The 10986-nt window shown below is 36.0% G+C and overlaps 1 protein-coding gene across 1 annotated transcript; it reads right to left on the bottom strand.

Annotated features, from left to right (window-relative positions):
• Window positions 1–945: 945 nt before the first annotated feature.
• LOC138884170 (pathogenesis-related protein 1A-like) lies at window positions 946–1721 on the bottom strand. Its single transcript, XM_070165153.1, has one exon. The coding sequence runs from the start codon at window positions 1691–1693 to the stop codon at window positions 1187–1189; it is 507 nt and encodes a 168-aa protein (XP_070021254.1). The 5' UTR covers window positions 1694–1721; the 3' UTR covers window positions 946–1186.
• Between the last annotated feature and the right edge of the window lie 9265 nt (window positions 1722–10986).

The following is a 10986-nucleotide window of genomic DNA, read 5'->3' as shown; positions in this document are numbered from 1 at the left end:
CTAGACCATAAAAAATGACTTAAGAAAATATAGTCACCGCCTCGCCATGACTGTTACTCATTTTTTGGCATCTTAGGGCCATAAAATTGGAATTCTGCTCAATTTCTAGATTTTCGTGTTCTATAGCATGCGCTTCCTGCATGGGCCCAAACAAACGAGCCTGGATCGCCTAAAATTCGTCGGCCCATAAAAAATGACCTAAGGAGCAATAGTCACCGCCTAGCCATGATCGTTACTCGTTTTTTTGGCATTTTAGGACCATAAAACTGGAATTCAAACCGATTCCCAAATTTTCGTGTGCAATAGCCTGCACCTCCTGCATAGGGGCGCCCAAACCTGGATCGCCTAAATTGCAGGGCCATCAAAAATGATCTAATGAATAATAGGCACCGCCTAGGCATGATTGTTACTCGTTTTTTAGCGTTTAAGGGCCAAAAACTAGAATTCGGGCCAAAAACTCCTAATGTTGTGAATTTCATCTGCTTACCAGATGGTTATGTGACTGTACTGTGCTAAACAATCATACTCCACTTGTGAGATTTTTCTGGTTTGTTGTTATTATTGTATAAACAGACAATGTAAATTAAAGATCTTCTAATGACATGATTAATGTAATCTAACCTATTATAGTAGTTTTAGTATAATAGGATAGTTACAATTTTTTTTCAGATTACTATTGAGAATTCGTCATAAATATTTACCTATAATTACCTTATAAATGACCTGATTATGTAAATATTTTTATACCGTCAATTTTAAGACTAACGGTCAGTTATTAAAACTAGCTGCTCCACTTTCAATATCCTCCTACCATCTAAATTGGTAATTTTCATGTTTTTGGCCCTCTAGTAGATTATATGAACTGTGTAAGCTTGTTCCTAAGGCATGTAGTTAAGAATTTTGCTCGTAATATCGCAAGTAGCTAGACCATCAACACATGATTCGTATGAGTACAAAAGTGTTCATAATAATATCAGATCATACATCAAGCTGATCATCAACTCATATTTTTCCCCTTAATTATGACCACTTGGTCTTTTTATAGATCCACTTCAGAGGATTACAAATATAGTACTATTACTATATACTTGACTTTAAGTTGCTTTTTAGAGCAATTATTTAAGTTCTTGATATCAAGCAGAACAATCCATACATATTAACGTGAAATGGACGTAGGTCGTTTCAATTAGTATGGACTTTCGCCTCTATAATTACCTGGAGGATCATAGTTGCAAGAGACAACATATCCTCCATTGTTACACTGAACCCTAGCACATCCAACACGAACCGAGTTATGCCAAACCACCTGAGTATAGTGTCCACACACCTGTCCTTGTGCACAAGTATTTGAGTCATGGTCATAATACTGTTTCTCATCGACCCACATCTCAACGGCCTTAGCAGCCGTCATGAAATCGCCACTTCCCTCAGCTAGGTTTTCGCCGTATTGACCATGAGAATGTACGAGGTTACAATCTGCAGCCAATTGGGAAGCATAATTTTGCGCATAGGCTGCTACCTGGTCGTCCCAGGTCAAAGGTTCTACACCTACATCTGCACGAGCTGTGTTATGGGCATCCAAATAGTCTTGTTGAGAATTTTGGGCACGGCAAGAGTGGGATATTACTAGGAATAAGAGAAGTGTAGAGACAAGAAGAAATGAAGGCAATTGTGAAAAGAGAACAAATCCCATGACTATAGGAGAAATGTTGTATCTTGAATGGAAAAACTAGATTTACTACCAAGGGTATTTATAGGAGAAATCTTGAAGATTTCACGGTGATTATTCATGTACTTACTAAATTTTTTGACATGGTAATATCAATGTAATATATCCTGTTATAGATAATTTATCCTATTTTCTAGGTTACCATATTAAACTTATATATGCAGTTACCAATTGTTGTAAAATAGTTTTACCTGATGTTGCAAAATAATTTTAAATTGTCAATGCATGAAGTTAAACACTTTTTTGATCTATCAGATGTGCTTTTTGTTAAATAAAGTAGACTGGTTATGGTTAATGTGTTAATTAATATTTTCTACATTTAACGATCTGATTAATTTTTACTTCCATATTTATATCTCTTTTTTTTCAGAATGGGAATGTCCATTGGAAAAAGAATTTAAAATAAATACTTTGATGTTTGATTTTTCTAATAATCTTATTTCTAAATCTTATATTATATTTCTTATATGTACAATCAATTCTCTAAAAGAAAAAACTATAATAATACCAAACACAGTGTGTGTCTTCTTCTTTCTTTTCTCAATATTTGTGGAAAACTTGAACATGGCCGTCATCTCGATGACGTTAAATAACTATCAAATTTGGACGTAAAGAATATTTGGATATTCTTCAGTTCTTTCTCTAATTTCCTTCCCTTAATTTCCAACTTGATGTTACTCATGTACTATCATACTTTTCTATTATCTCATTCCAATCACGGCTTGATCTGGAGTATAAATAACTTTCTATTTTCTTATCCCAATCACGACTTGACTTTAGATTCAAATGGAGTATTTTTTTATTTTTTGTAAATAGCTTATGTTTATTTCGTTTTTCGACATTAGTGGAAAAGAAAGCTCAAGTTTTAGTGAAGCTAGAGTTTGAAATCCTCGAGGGTGTTTTAAGATTTAACTACTTTATTTTTCTAAGAAATAGCACCCTAAAGCATCTCGCTGTAATGGCGTTCACTTATTTTCCCTTTAATTTAAATGGATAAATGACAACCAAACTCCTTAAAAAGACTTCGGCCAATGCTTTAGGTGGTGAAGTATAGACCCAATACTTACAAGAGAGACCAGTGTTTTTGTTATGCAAAAAGAGTAATTGAAGAATTTTGTAACTATTGCCATTTAGCAATTTGCCATCTCCTCCGTTCACTTTTGTTTGACATGTATACTAAAAATAGATTTTCATTTTTACTTTTCACTTTATACATATTAAGAGAAGACAATTTTTTTTTCCTGTTATACCCACAGTATTCATTACTCATTTCAAATCATTTTCTCAAATCCAATAAAATATGCATCAATTAATATGGGTATCATGGTAAATTATGCATTTCAATCATTTTTTCTTAAAGGGCGTGAAAAATCAAAACGTGTCAAGTAAAAGTAAACAGAGTACATATTATTGTAAATCAAGTTATCGTGATGATTAAAAAAATTATACTCTATTAGATGCAAAAAAAAAAAAAAATGAAAACTTAGACCCTACATTATGATAATTGACATCCTCGTATATCTTAGTCCTTAAAAACGTTTATGTGCTACGATCCCTAGGTAAAGGTTTGCGCCATCAGGGTCGCAAATTGTGCCTCACAACTTGACAATAAGATCAAAAATCAGAAAAGGTAAGGTATCTTAATTAATTTATTCTATTGATAATAGAGCTTAAAATTCAAATGTTCTTGAGGTTTTACTTTTCTTATTGCAATACATTCCTCATTAACTTTATAGAATAAAAAAAATGATACAGTGAGAAATCATAGTAGCAAATCTGATTGTCAAGATTTATCAGATTTGGGTTCAAAGAAAGTAGAATAACTTTATCTTTCAGCAAATTTGTATGGACTTATTTGAGTTATGCATTGCTTGGTCCATCTCTTATGATGTTATCCCACTAAACAAACTCTCCTAAACTTTAGGAAAAGATATCTGAACTCTAGAAACTAGGAAAAATATTGCAACTAACAATAACAAAATAACAACTTGAAGCTAAAAACTAGCTATACTACTGACTTAGTCAACACTACATGGAACTGATGTTGTACAACTTTAATAATGAGCATCACCAGTGCCAAATAATGAGTAAACGATGACTAGTATTTATTAGGTCATTTTTTATTGGCCGAAATTTTTTTAGGTGATTCGGGTCCAGTCGTCCAGACCCATGTAGATGGCGTGTAACACACAAAAAATCTAGGAATTGTACGGAATTAAAAATTTTATGGCCCTAAAATACCCTAAAATGAGGAATGGTCATGGCGAGGCGAAGACTAATGTTCCTTAGGTCGTTCTTGATGGGCCAAAAACTCTTTAGGCGATTCAGATCTAATCGCTCAGACCTATGCAAATGGCGCGAGTTATATAGCACAGAAAATTTGAAATTGGTCGAATTCCAATCTGTTGGCCTTAAAATGCCAAAAAATGAAGAACGGTCATGCTTAAGTCATGACTATTGTTCATTAGGTAATTTTTATGGCCCTGCAAAATTTTAGTTTATTCGAATTCGGTAGTCTGAATTCATGCATATGGCATGGACTATAGCACACGAAAATTTGAAAATCGACCTGAATTCTAATTTTTTGGCCCTAAAATGAAAAAAAAACGAGGAACATTGTTCATTCAGTCATTTTTTATGGTCCCGCAAAATCGTAGGCGATTCCAATCCAGTAGCCCAGATTCATGCAGATGCGTGGACTATAACACATGAAAAATTAGAAATCTTCCGGAATTTCAATATTTTGGCACTAAAATGCCTAAAAATAAGGAACGGTTATGCCGAAGCCATGACTATTATTCATTAGGTCACTTTTATGGTCCAGTAACATTTTAGGAGATTCAGATCGGGTAGCCCTGATTCATGTAGATGGCGTGGATTATAGCATACGAAAATTTGGAAATCGGCCCGAATTCTAATTTTTTGGCCTTAAAATACCAAAAATCGAGGAATGGTAATGCCGAAATCATGATTATTGTTGATAAGTTCATGTTTTATGACCCCGTAAAATTTTGGGCGATTCAAATTCGGTAGCTTGGATTCATGAAAATGGTGTAGACGATAACACACAAAAATTTGAAAATCGACCCCAATTCTAGTTTTTTGGCCCTAAAATGCAAAAGCCTAAGAACGTCCATGTTGAAGCAATGACTATTATTCGTAGGTAATTTCTTATGATCCTGTAAAATTTTAGTCAATTCGGATCCAGTATCCCGAATTCATGCAGATGGCCTGGACTATAAAGGAAATTTGGAAATTGGCCTAATTCAAGTTTTATGGCCCTTAAATGCAAAAAATAAGGAAATGTCATGCCGAAAACCATGAAAATGATTCATTAGGTTATTTTTGTGGTCCCTCCAAATTTTCGGATATTCAAATCTGGTAACCCGAATTCATGCAGATATAACGGATTATAACACACGAAAATTTAAAAATCGACCTGAATTCTATCTTTTTAGACCTTAAATGCCAAAAAAGAGGAACAGTCATGCCGAAGCCATGACTATTGTACATCATTTTTTATGGACCCCGCAAAATTTTAGGCGATTTAGATCCGGTAGGCCAGATTATTGTAGATGGCGTGGACTATAGTATGCAAAAAATTAGAAATCGGCCCGAATGCTAGTTTTTTGGCCCTAAATTGCCAAAAAACAGGGAACGATATGTCGAAGCCATGACTATTGTTCATTAAGGCATTTTTTATAGCCCCATAAAATTCAATATCCACACCTAAAATAGCTATCACTTCGCCATGATTGTTCATTATTTTTTGAATTTTAAGACCATAAAACAGGAATTCAGGATGATTCCAAGATTTTCATGTGTTATAGTCCCCGCCATCAGAATGAATTCGGGTGATCGGCCTTGAATCTGTACAAAATTGCGGGCCTATAAAAACAACCTGATGTACGATAGTCATCGCGTCGCCATTGTCGTTCCTTATTTTTAGCGTTTTAGAACCATAAAACTGGAATTCAGGATGATTTCCAGATTTTTGTGTGCTATAATTCCCACAATATGCATGAATTAGGGCGACCGGTCCCGAATTTCGTAGAATTTTGCGAGCCCATAAAAAATGATCTAATGAACAATAGTCATCGCTTCGCCATGAGCGTTCCTTATTTTTTGGCGTTCAAGGGCTATAAAACCAAAATTCACGACAATTCATATTTTCGTTTGTTATAGTCGCCACCATCTGCATGAATTCGAGCGACTGACCCTGAATCTCCTAGAATTTTGTAGGCCCATAAAAAACGACCTAATGCAAAATAGTTATCGCTTCTCCATGACTGTTCCTCGTTTTTTTCCGCCATATGTATGAATTCGGGCGACCGATCCTGAATCTCCTAAAATTTTCCAGGCCAATTTAAAATGTTCCAATAAAAATAGTCATCACTTCACCATGATCGGTAGCCCGATTCATGCATATGACATGGACTATCACAATATGCATGAATTCGGGCGACCGAACTAGAATCTCCTAAAATATTGTGAAACTATAAAAACGACCTAATTAGTAATAATCACCGTTTCACCATGATTGTGCCTCATTTTTTGGCTTTTTGGACCATAAAACAGGAATTCAAGACGATTCCTATTTTTGTGTGCTATAGTCCATGCTATTTGCATAAACTCGGGCAACCGGCCCAGAATCTATTTTGCGAGCCCATCTAGAATGATGTAATGAACAATAGACATCGATTCGCCAGGACAGTTCTTTAGTTTTTGGCGTTTTAGGGCCATAAAATAGGAATTCAAGACGATTACAAAATTTCATATGATATTGTCCATACCATTTGCAAGAATTTGTGCGACCGACCTCGAATCTCCTATAATTTTACAAGTACATAAAAAAGACCTAATGAACAACAATCAACACTTCGCCATGATTTTTTGTGTTTTAGCGGCATAAAACAGAAACTCATCCAGATTTTCGTGTGTTATAGCGACGGGGCCATCTGCATGAATTCAGGCGATTGGCCCTGAATCTACTAAAAATTTTAGGCCCGTCAAAAATAACATAATGAACAATAGTCATCGCTTCGCCATGGTTGTTCCTCATTTTTGGCTTTTTAGGGCCATAAAAAAGGAATTCAAGACGATTCACAGATTGTCGTATGCAATAGTCCACGCTGTTGATACCCAATTTTTCCCTATAATATTTTTCAAATGCATATATACCTTCAAAACTATGCATTAGCATCAATTGATATTTGTCATAATTTCTACATTTTTTAAATTAATTTATCCCAGTATTTTATTTATATAAATAATTACAAATTGCATCACAAAGGACTTTATAATAATTTCACAGTTTAATTTTGCTATTTATATTCATATTGAGCTCAAATTATTTCGCAAATAGCTATATCTACATTTTTGGGTTACAATTGCAATAAATTTGCAATTATAGCCCATGCATGCATTATTGCATTATTTTACCAGAAAATAGCTCATTGTATTTTTATAATCTTGAGTAATTATTTTAAAGCATTTCCATGTATGATTTTTTTTTTATAATCCGTTAATTATTTTATAAAATATATTTTATCAATTATTTGGGTATTTAACAAATAACTCTTTTTTCAAACCTAACCATTTTTATCAACCCAAACCCCCTCTAATATTAACCCAAAAGCTAGCCCAAACCCCTTAGGCTCAATCTGCCTACTCGACCCAATAACCCATCTTCAATCGTGGTCGTTGATCTTTTAGATCAACGGTCCACATTCACCCTTACCTTAATTAACCCTTAACCTACCCAAACCCTTTTCATTCTCTCAAAACCCGTCATCATCATCTCCCCTCATATCCCAGCTCTCTTTCAACCTAACCCTAACCCTAGTCGTTGTCATCGGCGTAAACCTCCCTCTTATGGTGCTTCTATGTCTTCTCTGACCACTCCTGGTCTCCTACGTGTCACACATCCTTTTTCCGCCCCCGCGAGGGGTGAAGGAGTTTTTCCAATTAAAGGACAATCGAAACGGGATTTGTTTGTTTATTTCAGAGTCGCCACTTGGGAGAGTTAGGGTGTCCCAAGTCACCAATTTAATCCTGAATCGAGGAAAAGAATGACTCTATTTAACAGTCTGCGCACCAGAAATCCGGATAAGGAATTCTGTTAACCCGGGAGAAGGTGTTAGGCATTCCCGAGTTCCGTGGTTCTAGCACGGTCGCTCAACTGTCATATTCGGCTTGATTATCCGATTTTATGCAAATATGAACTTATGTGCAAATTTTAACTCTTTACCATTTTCATTATTATTATTATTATTTTTACAGGGAATTGCAACGTTGTGAAAATATATCTCGAACCGCGTTACAATCAATGTACCTGTGGTCGTCGACACACTTTGACTCCGTTGAGATTTGGATTTGGGTCATATAAATGTGCACCCGAGTTTAAGAAAATTAAATTATTAAAGGCGCGCCTAAAGCGACTAGCGTATCATTTACTTTGGGTAGGGCTGTGAAATTTTGCTAAACGGTCCATCCCGAAGTCTAAGCAATTTTAAAGCAATTTTTTACTGAGGGCCCCGCAATTTTATATTTTTATTCGGCGAGGCTCATCTCATTCTTATTTTTTAAAAAGGAATTTGCAATGTCATGGACACGCATCTCGAACCACGTCACAATTAATGTACCCGTGATTGCAGACACATTTCGACTCCGCTGAGATTTGGATTTGGGTCACATAAATGTGCACCCGAGTTTAAGAAAGTAAGATTAATTGAGACGCGTCCTAAAGGACTAGCGTGTTGTTGTTTTGGGTAAGGCCGTGGAGTTCGCTAAACGGCCTATCCCGAGTTCTAAGTAATCAACACATACATTTTGTGAGGGCCCCGCAATCTATGCATTTTATTTGACGAGGCTCATCTCATTTTTATTTAAAAGGGTGTCCTATAGTGGCTATGTTTTCTACTGAGTTTGTCTCTAATAATGAAAGAAGAGTAACGGTCCAATCTTTATTTTTCATTCTTACAAGTTAGTTATAGTCGGGTTTCGAATATGATTTGCCAAATCCGAAATATGACCGCGTGCCTGGGCAGTCGTTTAGATATCATGGGCCCAGGCCCAGCGCACACTGTATGGGCTGGACCTGGGCCATTCCTTTTCCTATAAGGGCCTGTTAGTTCATTCGACTCAGGCCCAACATTTATAAGGTTGAAATGAAAACTGTTGTTATTTTAATCTAATAGTATTGTTGCAAGTTATAGCGAGACAGCCTGATAAATGGAGTAAGATTAACTAGCAATGGACAATTTAACACTTAACATACGTTAGAAGATATGCTAATCACAAACACAACTAAAATTCCAGATATTGTTTACTACATTCTTACTTCTTTTCTATCTACCAACATACATACATAAGGTGATACTAAGTAACCATACGCGAGGTTTAATTATACATGAGGACTGCCTTCATTATCCTAAATAGAATATGTGAACTATTATATATACAACTTTAATGTTCAATATACAGACTGAAATAGATTCAAAAAACTCGGTAAAAAAATAGCTTCAACGCTTCATTTTTTTGTATTCATACTTCAACTTTCAGCTTACATTGACAGTGTTTCAGTGGTGTACCTGGTATTTGGGAAAGCAAAAGAAGAAGAGGAATGATCAGTGCAGCAGTAGCACACACACACAACAACAGCAGCAACAAGAAAAGCAACACTCAGCAGCAAACAACCCAGCAGGCAGATTTTGTTAAACCAAAACAAACCCAGCAGGAAAACCCAATAATGGCCAGTAAGAGGAACCAGCGACAGATTTAGACCAAACAGGAGACCAGTGAACTTTCAAACCAACAGAAAACCAAGATGCTCAGCTGAAACAGTGTTCAACAAGTAAAGAAACCAGGGAAACTAAACTGAAACCCAGCAGTATCCCAGCACAACAGACTGGTGCACGAAAGCAGTAATTTCTGATTTTTGTCAAAACACTCAAGAAAAGCAACCTCAAACTCTTTAATGTAGAAGTTTAGCTTTAACACTCGACCTCTCTCAATTTCTGATGTCCAACCCAGAAAAACTGTCTAGCCAAAGAAAACTATCCAGCCAAAGAAAAAACTCTCTCCAGGCAAAAAAAAACCCCTCTTTTGTTCTAAAACCAGCCTATTTATAAGCAAAGTAGGCAAGCACCAGGCTGCCTTGATCCCTGCAGCCCTCAACTCTGCCCATACCCCTTTATTTCCCATTATCAGGTGTTTCGTGCCCCAAATGGCATGGGCAGCTGACAACAAACAACTAATCCCCCATCAATTCATTTTATTATTACTCAAATGTTATGGGCCTATTATTACTAACATCCCATGCTATCAAGTTTTGTTCCCCACTATTGTATTAGTTTAATCATACTTCAGTACCCTACTGCCAGCCCAACTTAAACTAACCATTTCTGATCTTTTCAAACCCCAAAACTACCCCTTTTAAACCCCTGGTTATTACTGTTTTAACCTAAACTTCAATAAACTGAAATTTGAACTTATGGAAGTTCAAACTCAACAACTATCCTAAACTGAGTTCCAGCTATTGTACTGAAGCTACAAACCATTCACAGATAGTTTCAAACAATCAACTAAACGACAATGGTTCGATCAATCATATGAAGCTTATCAGAATCAGGACATTTGAACATTCAGTCCTATAAAACTAATCGACGACGTTTATCTAATCGACTATACTAATTATAACATAGAACAATCAGTCGGTTAAACAAATAATACGAACAGGGCCCCAAATGGCTTCAGACAACTTTGCACAAAACAGAAGGACAACATGACTGGAACACTTGACGACACTGATCAAATCGAGTATGTATATCACCATACATATTCAACCATAAACAGAAGAATAGTCAACCAAATAAAAAGGTCTTACGAAGACGGAGGAAATTGAAAGAACATATCAGAAATACCAACAAACTAACTAAACATGTTAACAAACTCAAACAACATTCGAACCAGAAATAGAAAAGAAAAAGAGAACTTACTCTGGAAGCTCAACAACAAACGACCCAAGCTTTGACTGGACTTGACCATTTGAGGTCGAACAGACTTTAATCGAGGTGTTCTCAACCGAGAACACTTCGATTAAGGTCTATTAGACCCCAACCCTCAGTTTAAACTGGCCGGATTCCCAAAATTCTTGTGTTCTAGGGTTCGAACAGTCCGATTTGGGGCTTGAGGATTTGTGGGTAGATTCGGACCAAACCAAACTTGGTTTGGTCACGAGTGAGGGCAGGGTCGTG

This window comes from Nicotiana sylvestris, chromosome 12, assembly GCF_000393655.2.
Source record: "Nicotiana sylvestris chromosome 12, ASM39365v2, whole genome shotgun sequence".
NCBI classification, from domain to species: Eukaryota; Viridiplantae; Streptophyta; class Magnoliopsida; order Solanales; family Solanaceae; genus Nicotiana; species Nicotiana sylvestris.
The sequence above is the reverse complement of the archived record's forward strand: the minus strand, read 5'-3'. Positions and strand labels throughout refer to the sequence as shown.

Coding starts and splice junctions, on each gene's coding strand:
- LOC138884170 (XM_070165153.1), bottom strand. CDS start 1,693: ATGGGATTTGTTCTCTTTTCACAATTGCCTTCATTTCTTCTTGTCTCT.